This window comes from Schistocerca serialis, chromosome 9 (genome assembly GCF_023864345.2).
Source record: "Schistocerca serialis cubense isolate TAMUIC-IGC-003099 chromosome 9, iqSchSeri2.2, whole genome shotgun sequence".
Taxonomy (NCBI): domain Eukaryota; kingdom Metazoa; phylum Arthropoda; class Insecta; order Orthoptera; family Acrididae; genus Schistocerca; species Schistocerca serialis.
In genome coordinates this window covers 144,309,434-144,329,363 of record NC_064646.1, presented here as the reverse complement: position 1 = coordinate 144,329,363, position 19,930 = coordinate 144,309,434, and the positions used below count along the sequence as shown (strand labels likewise).

Sequence of the window (19,930 nt, the reverse complement as noted above, 5' to 3'; positions counted from 1 at the left end):
CCAATCCTGTTCAATACCTCCTCATTAGTTACGTGATCTACCCACCTTATCTTCAGCATTCTTCTGTAGCACCACATTTCGAAAGCTTCTATTCTCTTCTTGTCCAAACTGGTTATCGTCCATGTTTCACTTCCATACATGGCTACACTCCATACAAATACTTTCAGAAACGACTTCCTGACACTTAAATCTATACTCGATGTTAACAAATTTCTCTTCTTCAGAAACGATTTCCTTGCCATTGCCAGTCTACATTTTATATCCTCTCTACTTCGACCATCATCAGTTATTTTACTCCCTAAATAGCAAAACTCCTTTACCACTTTAAGTGTCTCATTTCCTAATCTAATCCCCTCAGCATCACCCGATTTAATTTGACTACATTCCATTATCCTCGTTTTGCTTTTGTTGATGTTCATCTTATATCCTCCTTTCAAGACACTGTCCATTCCGTTCAACTGCTCTTCCAAGTCCTTTGCTGTCTCTGACAGAATTACAATGTCATCGGCGAACCTCAAAGTTTTTATTTCTTCTCCATGAATTTTAATACCTACTCCGAATTTTTCTTTTGTTTCCTTTACTGCTTGCTCAATATACAGATTGAATAACATAACCTATCCATTTCCCTTTTTAAATTTTCTAACCTACCTGCCCGATTAAGGGATCTGACATTCCACGCTCCGATCCGTAGAATGCCAGTTTTCTTTCTCCTGATAACGACGTCCTCTTGAGTAGTCCCCGCCCGGAGATCCGAATGGGGGACTATTTTACCTCCGGAATATTTTACCCAAGAGGACGCCATCATCATTTAATCATACAGTAAAGCTGCATGTCCTCGGGAAAAATTACGGCTGTAGTTTCCCCTTGCTTTCAGCCGTTCGCAGTACCAGCACAGCAAGGCCGTTTTGGTTACTACTGAAAAGGCTGCTGCCCCTCTTCAGGAACCACATGTTTGTCTGGCCTCTCAACAGATACCCCTCAGACAAAGGGAAGAGGAAGCAGGTGAATATAAGTTGGAAGATACAATTCTGTGAGAAGAATTTGACTTAGCACTGAAAGACCTAAGTTGAAACAGTGCTCCTGAAGTAGATCACATCCTGTCAGAATTATTGAGGTCCTTGGGAGAGCCAGCCACAACAAAACTATTCCACACGGTGTGCGAGAAATAATGTGATAGGTGAAGTACCCTCATATTTCAAAACGAATCTAATTCCAATTCCAAAGGAGGCAGATGCTAAAAGATATGAATATTACCATATCATAAGTTCAGAGAATGTTGACTGGAATACACTCTATGAAATTCTGAAGGTTGCAGGAATAAAATGCAGGGACTGTTTACAACTTCTACAAAAACCAAACAGCAGGTATAAGGGTTGAAGAGCATGAAAAGGAAGCAGCGGTTGAGAAGGGAGTGAGACAGGGTTGTAGCCTATCACCAATGTTATTCAAGATAGATTGCTACTTACCGTAAAGAAGACATGTCAAGTTGTAGACAGACATGATTAAAAGGCACTCACAAGTAGCTTTCGGCCACAGTCTTCGTTAGTGAATACACACACACACACGCACACGCGCACACACACACACACACACACACACACACACACACACACACACACACACACACCAACTCTAGCATCTGGGGCCAGAACACTTTTGGAATTCTGGTGCAAGATGCTGGAGTGGTGGTCGTGTGAGTGTGAGGTGTGCGTGCTTTTGTGTGTGCGTGTGTGTGTGTGTGTGTGTGTGTGTGTGTGTGTGTGTGTGTGTGTCTTTACTAATGAAAACTGTGGCCAAAAGCTACATTTAATGTCTTTTAATTGTGCCCGCCTGCAACTTGATGTGCCTCCTTTATGGTAAATACCACTCTGTCTTTTCCTACATCGTTAAAGTTGAGGAAGAATAAATAAAAACTTTGTGGTTTTCTGATAATTGTAATTCTGTCAGAGACAGGTAAGGAGTTAGAAGAGCAGTTGAATGGAATTGGTAGTGTCTTGAAAAGAGATTATAAGGTGAACATCAACAAAAGTAAAATAAGGGTAATGGAATGTAGTCGAATTAAATCATGGGCTGCAGAAGGAATTAAATTAGGAAATGAGCCACTAAAAGTAGTAAATGAATTTTGCCATTTGGGTAGTGCAATAACTGATATATCAAATACAGACTGGCTAGCATAAAAAGTATTTTTGTGAAAGGAGAATTTGTTTACATTTAATGTAAATTTAAGTGTTAGGAAGTCTATTCCAAACGTATTTGTTTGGAGTGTGATCTTCTATGGAAGTGAAACAAGGACTTATTAGCAGTTCAGAAAAGAAGTTTTTGAACTGTGGCACTACAAAAGAGTGCTGAAGATTTGATGAGCAAATAACTAATGAGGAGGTACTGAATTGACTTAGGTAAAAACGAAATTTATGATACAACTTGACTAAAAGAATGGACGTAAGTTTTTGGGATAAAAATTGTGGAGGGGGACCAAAGGATGAATAATGAATACAGTAAGAAGGTTCAAATTGATGTAGTTATTCGAAGAGGCTTGTATCAAACTAGTCTTTGGACTCAAGACCACAACAGCAATTATAGCAACACACAAATGTTTATTTTAGCAAAATCAGTCTTATTTCCATTCAGTAAACACTTTTGTCTACCATCCAATGGTATCAAATGTAGATGTGTTTTGTACTGCAGTTTCTACCATAGACACAGTAAGTGATGCCTACAATATAACAGTAAGCCAAACACATTAAATGAAAAGTACATAATTAATACATTGCTATTCCAGTTATCAAAATCAAAACTTGTCCCATTACGTGTTATTCTTGACATTTGATATGTTTTCTTCAGTTCTGTTCATGTTATGTATTACAACATATTTTTTTAATTCTTACAATATTTTAACTTCTTTTTTTTTCCAGTCAACACCCAATTGCCTCCTACCTATGCTAGTCTCCCATCTGCTGCTCCCTCATGCAGTATACAGACCAGAGTCACAGCTGCATCCAAATGTAGCTAATGCTTTGCGGCGTACAATTGCTGCATTTGTAAGAGGCATAGCTCGTTTGTACCAGAATGGTGATCCTTATGTGAACCGCACTCTGAGAGATATAGTGTTACTGTATGTTCCACGACTGGCACCCCCAGTTTCAGCATCTTCTGGAGGTGTTTTTGCCAGAGTAACAAGTGCTGCACAGATGCAGCATCCACTATTGGGTTGCTTTGTTGAAGACAGCATTATGGGTAAGGAAGCAGAAGTTATTTTGGACCTGGTGGCTGAAGTCCATCTCAAAGTCAGAGGAGCCACTCCCACAAGTCAGCATGCACAAGTGGTGTGTATTTTTTTCCACGATACTGTTAATTACATAAGTATTTACTCTAATTATTATTTTTACCTCATTAGTATTATTCACAACTCTTTGTTTCAGAAAATGAAATAAATTACAGCAAGTTTTTCAAATTACCGCACACATTCTGTGTGTTCTGGTGATCCCATCAAACAGGAAACCTTCAGAGTTGTGGAATGATTCATGGTGTACATATATAAAAAAAAGAGGCGGGGGGGGGGGGGGGGGGGGTGAATCACAGCAATAAAAATTGTATAATGCATTAACTGTAAACTATCATAACTCTGATAAATTTGTTCATACTTATATCAGCTAAATTTAATAAAGAAAATGGGAAAGACAGCTGCTATTATGAAAAAAGCTGCTGCCTCCTGACTTGGCAGTGTGATACTTACTTGATTACAACAGTATCTTTCAAAGAGAATACTTGCCTACATCAGTAAATTTTGAGTCCTATTGACTGTACATTATTGCTTTCAGAACAGCTTTACAATAAACACCGTTACTTTCCGTGAAGCCACCAGAATTTTTCAATCCTTGGTTGTAAATATTCAAATAGCTTGTGGGACGAGTGGCAACTTTTTAATTTTCATTTTTCCTGGTTGTGAGCCAAATTTCTTGCTTTACATTAGACAAGAGCATGTTGAATGCTCCTGCACTGGTCTGTCCAGCTCCACTTTCAGCCACAGACAAGAAAGCAAAGTCTCTTTGTAAATGGTGTCTTATACAATGATTACATTAACTGCATTTAAACTGAAGCTGATTTTTTACTGCTGGAAACAAAAACCTCTTAAGGACTAAATTTATAGGGAACTGACTATAAGGATTCAGAGAGTCTTACAGAGGTTCCTGCAAGCTGTACAGTCATTTTCTTTACACAGTACTTGTACTGCTGGCTTCTGCTCACCTTTGTTCCTGAATCTTACAATACTGTAGTTCTTATTTCAGTACTCTTGTCATGTATTTTAATGTATATTTTTTGTCTGTAAGGCTCTATCTCTTGTCATGGACCTGCTTCAAACAAAGAACTTGAGCGATACAGTCCTTCACCTAGTTATCAGCCGCACCCTTACAAATCTTCTGGAAATTGCAATGTTTGTGGAGGAGAAAAATCCTTGTAAGAAACAAGCTGCAGATATTATACGAGTGATTGTCACATCAGCTGTATTCCAGAATACATCTGAGTTACAGTAAGTGTGAAGAAATAGTCAGAGCCATGTTGCTTGCTGTTTTGTGAAACAATTGTAAATTACGAATTGTGTAGCTGAATGTTCATATTTAACAGAGTGCACTGGTTTTAAAATAAATTTTTATGAAAAATAGTTTGGAAGTAATTCAAAAACATTTTCTTCACATAATGAGACGAATGCCATGAAGTAAGAAGAGAGTTTAGTAATAACAACTCTTTTTTTGTCTGTTAAGGTCACACAAAATACATTTTCATGTACGTACTGTATAGGACTTACTCTCGGAACACAATGTTTCTGATCTCTCTTTCTCTCTCTCTTTCTCTGTCCAGATTTCTGAAGATCTCTTGAAAAGTTTTTTTCTCCTTGTTTCTATTTCAGTTACTCTAACTGCACTGATACAATTATATACTGTTAAAAAACAAAAATGTAATTCAGTTTTCCTGACTAAGTGTATGTAATAACACTATTAAAGGCTCATTCAGTTCGTTTTGCTTGATACCACAGATTTCAACTACTCCGTATTCTTATCAGTCACACAGCTTTCTTCCATTGCAGATACCTTGTCTCAAACACTACAATCTTTTTAAACTATGACATAAAAAGTTTGTAAAACACATCATGTTTAGTGAGTTAGCATATTAGCTACTATGTATAGGATACACTTTCCTCCAGAACAAGTGACTCATTAGTGTTACATTAAACATTATAGTAAGTTCAAAATAATGGAATTTATTAAAGTTTCTGTGCTTTTATCTCTTCCAGATCACAGTTTGTTGCAATTGTGGCACGAATTTGTCAGCACCACTTAGCCTTCAATACCCAACCTTTCACACGCCTCATGATAACATTGAGCAGTGTGTCACCAGTAATAGTTACCAGTTGTCTTCCTCATATCAAAGAGGCAGTTACACATGTGGAAAGGCTGCGTGGTGTCGGTTATGATGCTGGTCTCAGGTAAGCCAAACTTTTATGTACTCTTTTATAAGCTGAGTTTCTGAGTAGGCAATATATCTCTGTGGTAGTGTTACATTTACTAAGTAGAGTAATACAATTAACAATTTCATTATGAAGTGATCAGCACCTAGCCATTTTTCACTGATAAATTGTTTAAGATGTTCGTGATGATCTACTGGTGATTTATTTCCACCAAACCTAAATAACTCAACAATATGGCTTATACTACGGAAAAAAAATACCACCATATCAATATAATTTTGACGTTGCGCCACAGAGGCGTGCACAGCCCACCAGGATAAACAGTGATGTTTTGGTAGTCAAACCCACATGAGAAACAACCAGCCAGGAACCTCTGTCTATACTGAAAATCATTGTTTCCCAATTTTCATTCATATTTTGAATGGTATATATCATATTTTGATCTGGTTTATAACTTTATTAATTTTTATTGGCATTTTTAGATATTTTATAAAAATGTCAAAACAAATATTTATTTTTTATGGGTTCAGATTGAGATGTAAGAGTTTTAGAAAATTGGAGACAAATAATAATAGATAGAACAAATCTATTTACTATGTTGTTGTTGTGGTCTTCAGTTCAGAGACTGGTTTGATGCAGCTCTCCATGCTACTCTATTCTGTGCAAGCTGCTTCATCTCAAAGTGCCTACTGCAACCTACATCTTTCTGTATCTGCTTGGTGTATTCATCTCTTGGTCCCTCTCTACAATTTTTACCCACAGCACTTCCCTCCAATACTAAATTGGTGATTCTTTGGTGCCTCAGAGTGTGTCCTACCAACCGATCCCTTCTTCTAGTCAAGTTGTGCCACAAAATCCTCTTCTCCCCAATTCTATTCAATACCTCCTCATTAGTTACATGATCTACCCATCTGATCTTCAACATTCTTCTGTAGCTAAACTATTTATCATCCATGTTTGACTTCCATACATGACTACATTCTATACAATTACTTTCAGAAAAGACTTCCTGACACTTAAATCTATTCTCAATGTCAACAAACTTCTCTTCTTCAGAAACGCTTTCCTTGCCATTGCCAGCTAGTCTACATTTTATTTCCTCTCTGCTTCGACTATCATCAGTTATTTTGCTCCCCAAATAGCAAAACTCCTTTACTACTTTAAGTGTCTCATTTCCTAATCCAATTCCCTCAGCATTAGTTTGTCTACATTCCATTATCCTCATTTTCCTTTTGTTGATGTTCATCTTATGTCTCTCTCTCTCTCAAGACACTGTCCATTCCATTCAGCTGCTCTTCCAGGTTCTTTGCAGTCTCTGACAGAAATACAATGTCATCGGCGAACGTCGAAGTTTTTATTTCTTCTCCATGGATTATAATTCCTACTCCGAATTTTTCTTTTGTTTCCTTTACTGTTTGCTCAATATACAGATTGAATAACATTGGGGATAGGCTACAACCCTGTCTCACTCCCTTCCCAACCATTGCTTCCCTTTCATGCCCTTCGACTCTTTATAACTGCTATCTGGTTTCAGTACAAATTGTAAATAGCCTTTTGCTCCCTGTATTTTACCTCTGCCACCTTCAGAATTTGGAAGAGAGTATTCCAATCAACATTGTCAAAGCTTTCTCTAAGTCTGCAAATGCTAGAAATGCGGTTTGCCTTTCCTTAATCTATTTTCCAAGGTAAGTCATAGGGTCAGTATTGCCTCACATGTTCCAACATTTCTACAGAATCCAAACTGATCTTCCCCGAGGTCAGCTTCTACCACTTTTTCCATTCGTCTGTAAAGAATTCATATTAGTATTTTGCAGCTGTGACTTATTAAACTGATAGTTCGGTAATTTTCACATCTGTCAACACCTGCTTTTTTGGGATTGGAATAATTATATTCTTCTTGAAGTCTGAGGGTATTTCGGCTGTCTCATACATATTGCTCACCAGATGGTAGAGTTTTGTCAGGGCTGGCTCTCCCAAGGCTATCAGTAGTTCTAATGGAATGTTGTTTTTTTTTTGCTATCCTGAAGTTTCAATAATAAAAAATAACACACATCTGATATCCCTAAAATAGGGAGAAAAACAAAACCTTGGTTGTTCTGGACACTGTTGGGAAAAAAGTCCACTCTTTCGTTCTTGCTGTCCATGCAGTTTATACACCTCCTACAATGCGGTCTTCCACCTTAAGCGTTTTTCATCTGCTCTGGAAGGTGAATCTGCATGGTTGGTCTGTTTGCTGCAGGGTGTTCTTGTTGCCATCTCACTGTCTTGTAGCAAATGGGTTTATGAGTGAGCAGCATTTGATCACTACTGTCAACACTTTTCATGTATTTATTGTGCTGAGCAATCGTGTTTGGCTTCTCAATGGAGAATCCACGGCAAGTTCTAGTGTCCACCATTGTGCCTCCGAATTCACTGGACGAAATCAGAAACTGGCTCTCATATTTTTTTCCCAATTTTATCACAACAATTTCTTGAGGATTACCCTTCTTATTGGAGTGAAGAGTACCAGTGCAAAAGCATTTTTGCAAGTAATTTATTGGTGAAGCAAACACTATTATGATAGTTGTCCATAAGAAAACTGTTTTAATCTGTTTGATTTTCCATACTGCTTTTGAAGCGTGATCCTTCCCTCCTACTATAGGGTCCTCAGCACCACTGCATAAGTGGAGTTTATTTGCAAACTCACTAAGATCAGCTAACACACATACAGTTTCATCCTAAATTTGTGGCACTTCCTCTGTATGTATTAGTGACACTTCAGCCTTCCCCTCCAACTGACCAATTGAAGGGTTTTTATTTCTTTGATAGTGGTTTCTTTCCAAAAAGTTATATCGCCAAGGTCATTTTCACTGTCAAAAAAACACTTCCAGGGCAAAATCATGTGTCTCTTCCACTATTAGTTGCAAGAAGTTTTGAGTAAATAACCAGAAGAAAAATTATATTGGTGTAGTAGGAGAGGGAATTTCCAAAAGTCCTGGAGAACCAGTAAAAGGTATTGCCTCCATATTATCTGATGGTTCCTCACTCTACTTGTCTTCAGAAAGAAAAATGGGAGACATGGGGTGCTGATCGGGTTGAGGAATTGTGTTGGGTTCTGAAGCTGCATTGCTGGGCCCTGCCATAGCTACAACAGATGTAGCATGTGGTACTTCTGTAGCACTGGGTACATCTGTAGCACCGGGTGTTCATCTTGAAAGTTAGCAGACTTCTCTTCATCCTCATCCAAACTCGATTCATCTGACAAAAATTCTAACTTGCTGTCCATCCGTATTCCACATTCTAAGTGGCTAAGGTATTTGCCTACAGTGTAGGTTTTTCTCTTTCTACTTCCAAATGGCTTGATGAATGGACTCTTTGACATCTAAAAAACACAAAAGAAGAAAAACATTAAATTTTGTCCCTGGAAAATATTAGTTATAGAATAATTAGTATACAGTTATTATTTAGTTGCAGAGGAAAGAGGAATTGCATTAGTGGACATTTGTCAGCTAATGGGAGAAATAATGGTTTTATTAATTTTTGACAAATTTTTGTTCAGATGATAGACCATGCCCAAAGAACACATTTATTTTCTGTTGGAAAACACCCATAAAAATGAAAAGATGGACACGAAATGACAAAAACAGACAATAACGTAGCCAGAGACATTTTGACACCCCCTCCCCCCCTTTTCCCCAATTTCATTGAAAGATCCAGGATATCTCTGAGAAAAGTCTTGGATATGTCTGTAAGAAATTGATTTTATGAAATAAATTAAATAGTAACTTCCCTTGGAGAACAAACAGAAAAATATCCAAATGCTGGAGTAATAAAGATGAATATTCGATGAGCTGGATCAGTTCACTTCACACTGCAACTCACAGACGAACCAGCCTAAATGACAGCGAAAGGTCTACTGAGGTCCTGGCCAGTATGTCCCTTTTAATGTGCAGGTTGGGCCAAGCGTAGAAACCTTGGCATCATTAGGAGTCAGTGACACCATACAGGCATGCACTGTCCAGTAGGCCAGGAAAGCCTCAAACCTCAGTGGTGTGAGCTGTCTTGAACATGTTAATATTTGAATCCACTGACACGTTCCACACCGAATAACAAGTTGGCTCCAGTACGAGTCATGGAGCACACAAATAACTAAACATGCAGCTGAAAAAGGGAGACACTCATTCATTAACAAATTTTGACTCATAATTTTCATAGGTACATAAAAAGACCACAATCCTGAAATAATTATATTTACTAAGTAGACGGTATTGATGAATATTGTAACTGTTTCTTAAACATGTACCCCCTGCACTTGGATTCCAGTTTTTCTCTAAAAGAAAATAGGTTGTAATTAAATAATAGTAAGAATTGGATGAATAACACACTGAAGTAAAGTAACTTGTGCCGGGAAGGGAAACCACTACCTATTTCAGAAAGCAAATTGGAAACCCAATTAGTGCAAGTATTGTAAAATCCTATAGTCTCTCATGAAAAAAAGCATGTATGGTAGTGCACAAAAAATAAACAGTTCATAATAAAAGTGAAAAAAAGTTGGAAGGCAGGCAAATGAAGCACAGAAATTACTAGCCACCAATTTCAATGTTTACTTCCTGACATTGGCAGCCAACATTGAAACCATCAAGAAATATTGAGAAAATAAAGAACTGTCTGTAAGTGAATAAGATTAACACTAGCAACACTGTGAACACCACTGACAGATATTAATTTTAATAATAGGGCGATATCAAAAATCATTGTCACTAAAAGCCAGTAATTTTTCTGCCTGTAAGACGGTGTTTCTAGCAGAGTATTGCTTTCAGATTGTCAAACTACCTGCAAGCTATCATTAACAGTCAATGATTCAAGATATGTTTCCTAAGTAATTTAAACAATCTGGCCTTCTAGAATAGTGGAAATTAGTAGATCACGTCTAATTGCAGACATATTTTGCTTCTCTCAGTTCCTTCACACATTTTTGAGAAAGTTTTCTACCGATTGTTCACAGCATAACTGTTAACTGCCTTTAAGTTCGCCGTTAACAGGGGGGGGGGGGGGGGGGGATGGGAACAATATGTGACCTCATAAATGATGTACTGCTAGAGCTAAACAACCAAACTCATTCTGCTTCCATGTTTTGTGGTCTTAAACAAGACCTTCCATTGTTTGAACCAGTACTAAATCTTTTTAAGTTCCCTTTTTGCGTGAATAGGCATACATTTATAACAGAAATCAGAGGTTGGCATTGATTACCTGTACCAGAGAAATATTAATCCAAACTCAATGTGGGGAACATAAACATGGAGTCCCATATGGTTTAGTATCCCATGATCTCATGTTCCTGACCCACATAAAAGACTTTCCAGTGACTTTTAAGTGATACTAGTGTATTGACCAAGGGCCTAATCTCAATCATGTTACACTCAGTGCACATGAATGAACAGGCCTGCAAATGGTTCACTTCAAACAGCTTAAGCCTTAATCTCACAAACATAAAAAAAGTTCACATCATTTGTGTCACAAATATAGTTATGACAAAATATTCTCAAAAGAATTTGTTCTACAAAGGGCTGTCCTCTACTTTTTTTCTATATTTTGAACTCAATTTCAACGTTTTTTTTTATTTACATGGACCTTGTGAAATTTTACACACAATGTTTTGTTTAATGCAGATATCACAAACCATGGCCCATATGCAGCTTATCATTGACCTGATGGCACCCTCAACACCACCACTTGTTGTAAATATTTTTCATTCTCAATGAAAAATATTTACAACAAGTGGTGGTGTTCAGGGTGCCATCAAGTCAATGATAAGCTGCATATGGGCCATGATTTATGATATCTGCATTAAACATTGAGAATGAAAAATATTTACAACAACAAGTGGTGGTGTTCAGGGTGCCGTCAGGTCAATGATAAGCTGCATATGGGCCACGGTTTGTGATATCTGCATTAAACAAAACATTGTGTGTAAAATTTCACAAGGTCCATGTAAATAAAAAAGTTGAAATTGAGTTCAAAATATAGAAAAAAAACTAATCAAGAAGCTCATTTGATCACATTTGTGGCTAAGAAGTCTCTGTCAGTCTACTGGCTTATTTTTCATACTTTTGCTCCATGTTGTCTTGCAGACATATGTTCAGGAGCAATTCAGCCAAAGTAAATTAAGAATTTATTCAGCCAACATGAACAGTAAAAATACAGTGTTCAGTGAATAAATATGTTGCAGAGACATCTACAAAGATCTTGGAGTTGATCTCAGTAGCATTTGTTTATAATAAAATAAGTCCTATTTTTAATTGTGACTGACACAACCGAGGTTCAGGAGGGGGGGACAATATTATCTGTCGTTTCTTCATATAGGGCTTAGAGTGGGGTTCTGTATTGTGGTGAGGTGATCATCAACAGTCTCTACAAGATTAAGAATTAACGATTCCTGTTAGCTGCATCACTAAGATTATGCTAATTGTAAGTGGCCTCTATTCCTACAAGACTGTTTTATTATAAATAACAGTGTGATCTCATTTGGGTATAAAATTAGCAGTAGGATAAAAACATCAGCTATTTAATGTAATTGTACAGTGTAATCTTACCCTTCCACCATCACTATTAAAATTCTCTGTCTTTGCACAAATTTTGAAAGCTCCGAGAGGCGTAAGATATACAAAAGAAAAAGTTTTCACTTATCTTCATTATCTCATTGTTGTTGTTGGCTCTAATTCTTGTTTTGTCTAGGGTACTTTCTTGAGGCTGTAATTTTATAATGTTCTGGGTTTCTGAAGACGAGATAACCGATGAAGATTTGCCTGTTGCTATGAATATCTTTTTATTTTATCCCATTCTTCTAAATCACACCAACTTTACAATTTTCACTTTGTTCATGCCAGAAATTACATTATTTAGACAATCAAAAAACACGTCTGCTCCCATCAGAGGCATGCCCACTACTACTAACATTCTGCTGTCTGACAATATTCCAAAGAGTTTACAAAGCAAAAGAGTTTACACGCTTCCTTTACCAAAGAAGAATCTTCGCTAAAATATATCATTATTTTGTAAATCAGTCCAGAAATAAATTTAATAATTAGCATTAAATTGTGCCATTAGTAATATGAATTTTAAGTATACCAGAAATTTCGTAATTTCAAATATTTTTAAAAGAGGAGTAATTTTAACTGTATATACAGAGTACTAACAAATTAATTTCTTTTTAGATACTATAGCCCGAAACATAACATATTGTATACAAAATCATATGAATTCTTTTAGTGAAACGGTTGAGATAATTTTAACCTATACAAGAATTGATAATATACATGGTATTGGTTATTTCTAAAAAAAAAAAAAAAAAAAAAGAGCGTAATGCTAGAGGAGGGTGACCCAATTTAACACCCCTGAAGTTTTTTCAAAAGCAGCAACATATTAAGACACAGAATAAAAGACTGGAAATATTGGTGATCTTATGAACAATTATGTCAAAGGAATTGTCATTACAACATATCCTTCAGTCCTGCAGCCTTCTTGGCCTCAGTCTTCGCTACCCCCTGTCCCTTACCCACCTTCACCACACACACACACACACACACACACACACACACACACACACCTCCATTTCATTGTGTATCACATCACAACTCCCTAACCTGCAGTGGGGCAACCTCATCGGTGCCACATTCCTGTCCCTTGCTGTCAGCCTCCCTTTCCCCTGCTGCCCAGCTGCTCCTCCCCACCTCTCTTTTTTTTTATCTTATCTGTGGCATCTATCAGAACCCCCCCACCCCACTTGAGCTCCACGCCAGCAAAATGTAGTTGCTCAGGACGATAAGTGTGTGTGATGTGCTCTAGGAAAGGAGTTATCTTAAACCTTAATAATGTTATCAGTCTTGTTCTCTCCACTATTTATAACTAGAGGCACCTGTTTTTTGCAAAGCGTGAAATCGTAAAATTTTCATGAAATTTTACACATTTTGCTGAAAACTCAAAACTATTTACTTTTAAGGCAAATCGCGAAATAATTGACTAAACTTTGCAAAATCTCGTCATTTGAACTTAACTGCAGAAATTCGATTGGAGTTATGGTAATACAATCCGGATATCAATTGTGTACCATTTCGATATATATATATATATAATATATCAAGTATTCCAAAGACATTCTACAATGTTCTGGCGGTGTATTCAGTATTGCGTATTGGAAATCGTGTATCGCCGGTGCATTGAGTGTGGTACTTTGTGTTTTGTTTTCGTGCTACAGATGATTAATATGGTGGTGACAGTTTTCGACCAAGAAAAGGAATTTTCGTCAGAAGGATTTTTTGTTTTAGACAAAAGTAGGAAGGTACTTACGTGCAAATACTGTAATGTGTGTGTTGAGTGGCGGAGGAAGGACACGTGCTTGAAACACATTAATAACAGTTCTTCCATAAGAAGAACAAGGAGAAGGTGCTAACAACTACTGGTATAAAAAGACAAGCTACGCACACGGAAATCACTGCAGCGGCAAAACGAGCGAAAAATGGTAAAGAAGAATTCATTTTATTGACTACTCGACCTTTCATTGAGGCTAATCGCAGCAAAGATTAGGTTATCTCGATAACCAAAAATTTTTGTTGGTCAGAATAGGCCTACATTAAAAATAATTTTTCCTCGAGCACCCTTTTAAAAAAGTCTTATAATTGGGTAATGAGGTAATTTAATTCGTTACATAGTACTCTAATAGCAGTTCTATTGACATTTTTAAGGTGCTGGAGACTTACCCTCAGCTGGAAGACTACGGGAAGGTTACATACCTCGAATCGTCAAAGAAGCAGAGGAAAGATTAAAAGGAGCCATGAAAGACAAAAGAGTTTCAATTCTTTGTGATGGAACGACAGACAGAAAAGGGCAGTGTGTGTTCGTGGTTCTGATAAAAGTACTTAGTTGCGGCGATGGTGCACTTCAGAAATTATTTGTTGGGAGAGTGAAAGTTATTGCAAATGTAAATGTCACAGAATGTGTGCAAGCAATTATGAGTGTAATACCGAAACTTGAAATTCAGTACAGAAATGTAGTTTCTATAACTTCAGATTCAGCCCGTTATATGGGCAAGTGTATAAATGCAGTTAGGGTTTTAGTTTCAGAATGGTTAGTACACACACAATGCTGGGCTCATAAATTAAATTTGGTTGGCAATGTGTGGGCTGTGGAACTTTGTGATTTGAACCATTGTGTTTTGCAGACAAAACACATCTTCCTTAATACCCGAAAGAGATAGCATGCGTACATTAAGTTCTTAGCTCAGAAATATGTAGGTGTATCCACAAAAGCTAAACTTTTCCCTATTCCTGTCATCACCAGGTGGAACTCGTGGTTTGAAAGTGTTGAGTACTTGGAGAATATCTCTGTGATATAGTAGAATTTGTTGAAACTGTTGAAGATGAGAGTGTAGCTGTCAATTATTTTAAAGCTTTGAATTCTGCTGAAGGGGGGGGAAAAAAAAAATCAACGCCTAGCTATTTTTCTTGTTGAGCACTGCTCAGAATGTTGCGATTTGCTGCTGACGTTAGAGGGCTTCAAGATACTGTTAATTCATCTTCTGCAGTCTAAGCTTGGTGACCTTGCAAAGAGCTTTAAGTTACTAGAGGATGCAAATTTATTTATTTATTTTCCGAAACAATCTCAGAAAAACTTCTTAAACTGCCAGAGCATATGCAAGTACAGTTAACATCACTCTTCCAGTCTGTAGGTTGACAAGTCTTACAAAACTGAACCACTTGATGGAGTGTGGTACAGGAAAAATTGTCATTTCTTGTATAGGTAAATTGTTTGATCCGAGAAACATAATAAAAGGCAATTTAGACAGTGCTGAAATCTCTCAGCTGATAAAAAAAAAAAATCCCATTCTAGAAGTAGTTCCAACATCAAAATTTCTTGTACCATACATATTGTTTAGGGATTTAGTAGCTAGTTCTTGTAGAGAAGGTAAAGATGTTGATGTGATTGGTATTCTTCTTTCCCTGAAAGCAAAGTAATGACTTTTTGTGGAAGCTGCAGTGAAGGCTTTGTGGATCCCAGTCAGTAATGTTGATGAGTGAGAGATCATTTTCTAGATATTGCAATATAATGTCTGACAGGAAACAGCTCTGACTCCCAGTAATATGGAAGTCATGGTATCCTTGTCTTTCTCAGACTGACTTGTGTATTGTGTACATAGACTGGGAAAGGATAAATGTTTTCCAGACTTTCATGATTTGGTATTTGTGTTTTAATAAGATTTATAATTTTTATGCTTCTACAATTCATGTAAAATAAAAGATTTTTCACTCCAAATGTGCCATACATGTATTTCCTTTACCTTTTACTGCTGTAAAGTGGAAATAAAATTTAGCGAAATTATTGACAAAATGGAAAAAAAACTAGTGAGAAATATACCGAAATAAGTTTTTAAAAATGACGAAATCAGGCAAAGATTTTCACCACAAACAGGTGCCTCTATTTATAACCCATCCATGGCTTTCTAGTACTGTTAGCTCAAGTAAAAATGGATACCTTGTTTTAGCTTAGCTGTAGTTAATTATAAATATGGTCCCTAACAGCTGCTTCAGTTTCTTAATGTGAGCCTTATTTAATCCTATGTCCTTGAAGATTTTCCTCTATTATGGAATTCATGAAACTAAATGAACGAGTAAACAAAAGCTGGCCAAAGCCTGAGTGCCAGTGGCCATACTGATAACCAGGCCTGAACTAAACTGTGCTGGCGTACCAGTCGTTTTAACTGAACGTATTTAAGTTTCATTTTAATAAAAATTTTGTGTTAATTTTTTATTCAGGAGAAGTTTAGAGAAGATAGAAGAAGCCGCAGCTTCCTCAAGTCATGGGACCATGTAATGGGCCACATTGCTGCATCAGCGTTAGTATCTTCACTTGCATCATTCTGCCAATTTACATGGTGTATAAAACTTAGCTTTTTGTACATGTTTATTTATTTATTGTTGAAAAGCAATGTTACAACGATCTTAGTGTGGTTTATAGTTTTATATGTGTATATTTGTAAAAAAAAAAAATAATAACCTTTTGTATCTCCTGCTTTGTGAAAAATATATATGAAAAAAATTGTGATGAATTAGAAATGAGCTCTCAGTAAAATATTGAATTGTTCTGAAATGTAATGTTTAGCAAATTGAAAGGAATAGGTAAGTGATCTTCTGGACATCCAACATCCAAAAATAGAGAATAGTTCTACAGCCAAGGCATAATCCAAAACAGTACAAGCTTTTGTCATGAGTGCATTTGTTTCCCAAAGTCTGTTGCTTTCACATAGCTAAAAATGCCAATATTACATGAAGGACTACACCACTACTAAAATATTCACAGAGAAGTGATCAGTTGGTACCTTTCTCATAGCTGAGTTGTTATAAGCCTCAGCATACAACAGACATTAAATATAGTGTAAAAAATGATAACTGTTTACAACATACCACAGTGGTGGAGGTGGTCAAGGTGAAGAATTTGATATGGAACACATCTTGCAGCGTGTTACACCAGGAGATAACCTCAAATTGGTCTACAGAAGCCACCTAAGCTAGAGCACATGCACAATCGAGATTTTCAATATCCTCTCGCTCTTTTATGCCACTGGTTTAGTCAGCTATTACATTAACATTATAAATTTAAACTCTTCTATGACAATAATGAAAGAAAAAAAAACTTTCTTAAATATTATGCAGAAACTAACTCTTACAAGCACAGCCATTTCATAGTAAGAGGGCTGGAGAAACAACATTAGTTAATTGTTAATTTTATGTTGTTAAAATCATACTTTTTGAAGTAAAATTTGTACAGATGTCAATTTTACACTTTGTAAGTGCAAGAACAAGGGGTTTTTAATATTAAAGGATGATTTTAGACAAAATCTTGTACATTGTGCATGCACTGTAGCATAGATGGACTCTTGTAGGTCAGTTTGAGGCTATTTCCCGACTTGATAGACACCAAGTGTCCTGTATAAATTTGATCACCTCAACTTCACCTATGCCTCTGTGGTATGTTGTAAATAGTTATCATTTAGTAAGTTTCACAAGGCTATGAACAGAAAGAAAACACAGTTTAATGGAAAGGTTTATTGCAACAGATACATTAAGTGTTGGGCTATTTTTCAACACATTCACCACCGATATTCAGACATTAATCATACAATGGGACCAACTTTTGTATTCATTTGTAACAGAAGTCTGGCACCTAAGCATCCCATGCCATTTTTTCTGACGAGCTCATTGCAGTTTTCACTTTGTTTCACAATAATGCTCAGCATTCATTTCTCACCTCTGATTAGGAATTTGATAAGGAGAACTCCCCAGGTGTCCCAGAACTCTGAACACAGTACTCTCTTCACCAGTGTAGTCTGCTTGAATTTTGTCTTATTGGGGGAGCCACTGGGACATCAAAGCAGTGACTGCTGCTTGGTTTCTGGAGCATTGCTTGCAAATCATGTGTGCTGATCCAGTTCAGAAACTCATTGCCGTCATTATGGTACCTCTCCAGGAAAGTTGAAACTACCCCATCCGTTAGGCTTTGTGTTCAGGAGTCAGTCGCTTCGGGGCCTATGTGGTGCACAACCTCCCATACAATATTTTTTCCATAACAGTCCAGTGCATTAATGAGTGGCACTTCTGTTGAAACTGACTACTAAGTGTGTGACTGTGAAGTGACTATTCTCCTAATGCATTCTTGCACCACGTTGCCTGTAATTATGGATGGCCTCCCAATGGGCTCCACATCATGAACATTTTGGTGACATGATGTGATGCCTATATGTTTTTTAGCTATGGGATGAGTGGAAAACTTATTTGATGGACCTGTCTCATAGTTAGCTGCCAAGGAAAGCAAGTTATTAGGTTAATAATCACAATTCTGTGCACTTGTAAAATCCTTAACCTTTCCACAGTATCTCATAAAGTTAGGTCTCTGAGCCTGTTTTATAACAGCTTCTACATCAACCTAGGGTGTTAGCCTTGGTACTGTTCAACAGTTGGCTTTGTGCCAGTACTAAATTTTACTGTTTCCCTTCCTTTCATTCTGTAATCCCTCATAACACAAACACAACATTCCACTGTGCAAGCCTTCATCACAGTCATCAATGTGAAACAGGCATTCATTCACACATTGTGTTCCATGAATCCCACATGCAGGGAAGTCTTCATGGATTCACAGTGAATCAAGTTATGCATTAATAGGCAGAAGCAGCCACAGCAGGCTACCTGTGTACTGTATGAATTATGACTAGTGCTTATCTGTCCATGCTGATAATTATGGAAATTACTTCATATTTGTTACTGTCAGGAATTTGCAAGTGGCCACTTTATATTTGTTTGGTATATTTGGAGAAAAACAGCTTTATTGTAGAAGGAAAAAGGGTCCCTGCTTCTCTTCTTACACTGCTAGCTACTGTTTTTATATAGGTCCTTTACACAGATTATTATCAGCTCTCCATATATTTGTGAAGTCAAGCTCTGTTTAAATTAAACATTGGGTTGTGAATCTACATATTTGAGTCTAAATATTCTGATAAATTGGAAGAAGTGTGGCTAATGAGGTGTTCTTTTACTTTATTTTTGAGTATTGGGTTATTTTCAATTTCCTGCTTTGTGTCTGTCGATCATCTGTTATAAAATCTTGCACTAATATGTAAAAACATCTTAAATCATGATCAAAGATGTATAATCTATATGGAAATTACTTTTTCTTCTAGTATTGTTGTTGTAAATTGTATAGTTCCTCTTAAATTTACTCATATTACTAAACACTCATAACATGAGTGAGTGTGAGCATTGGCGTGTAAATGTAAGAATCCCTAGGTTCCTGAAAATACTTCTGCAGAATTTTGGCTGTCAAGTTACGCAGTATTTTTACTGTATGCTTCTGCAGAGTAAATACTGTATTGACCTTACCTGCATTGCCCTCAGAATATTATGGAGCAAAGGTATTCTTAACGATCCCTTCTGTGGGTCACAACAATGAAATGTTTCTAGATGCAAGCACACAAAATTAAGTTTTTTGATTAACCAGGTCATGTGCTGGTGCCACCTCAGTTTATTTCGATTTATTTGGAGTAGGCTGTTTTCCTATGTTAAAAATATGGTTTTCGATAGTTTTTGTTCAGAGTGATTATGGCATTCAAATCGCATTTACGGTCAATATTCTTACAAAATATCTTATTTTTATGTAATTAAAGTTTAAAAATCATTAAATATCAAGATTTGGCAACTTGATTGAAAACACACTGTTCTTGGCTGAAGCTCTGATGGTCTCACAGACTGCAAGAAGGTGAAGCTATACGTATGTCACAGGAGTGTTAGCCAAAGTGACTAGGCTTTTACTTACTTTTTCTGCAAATAGTTTAGCTATTTACTGATAGAAAATGCATTTACAGCTTAAAAGTAACAAAAGAAAAGAATTTTGTGAACGATGATAGTGGAAACATTACGAAAATTAATTTGTTTATGCTCCACT

General features: G+C 36.7%; 1 protein-coding gene across 2 annotated transcripts in view; it reads left to right on the top strand.

The window, feature by feature from the left end:
• The window catches only part of LOC126418858 (protein MMS22-like), a 136,866-nt gene extending 120,422 nt beyond the window's left edge, over positions 1-16,444 (top strand). The window contains exons 16-19 of one of the 2 annotated variants that reach the window (XM_050085848.1): positions 2,913-3,323; positions 4,329-4,528; positions 5,291-5,482; positions 16,252-16,444. In XM_050085848.1, the coding sequence (XP_049941805.1) occupies positions 2,913-3,323; positions 4,329-4,528; positions 5,291-5,482; positions 16,252-16,309 (861 nt within the window). In that variant the 3' untranslated portion in view covers positions 16,310-16,444. The remainder of the gene's footprint in view (positions 1-2,912; positions 3,324-4,328; positions 4,529-5,290; positions 5,483-16,251) is intronic. The other variant, XM_050085849.1, reaches the window with a different exon arrangement.
• The last annotated feature ends 3,486 nt before the right edge of the window (positions 16,445-19,930 follow it).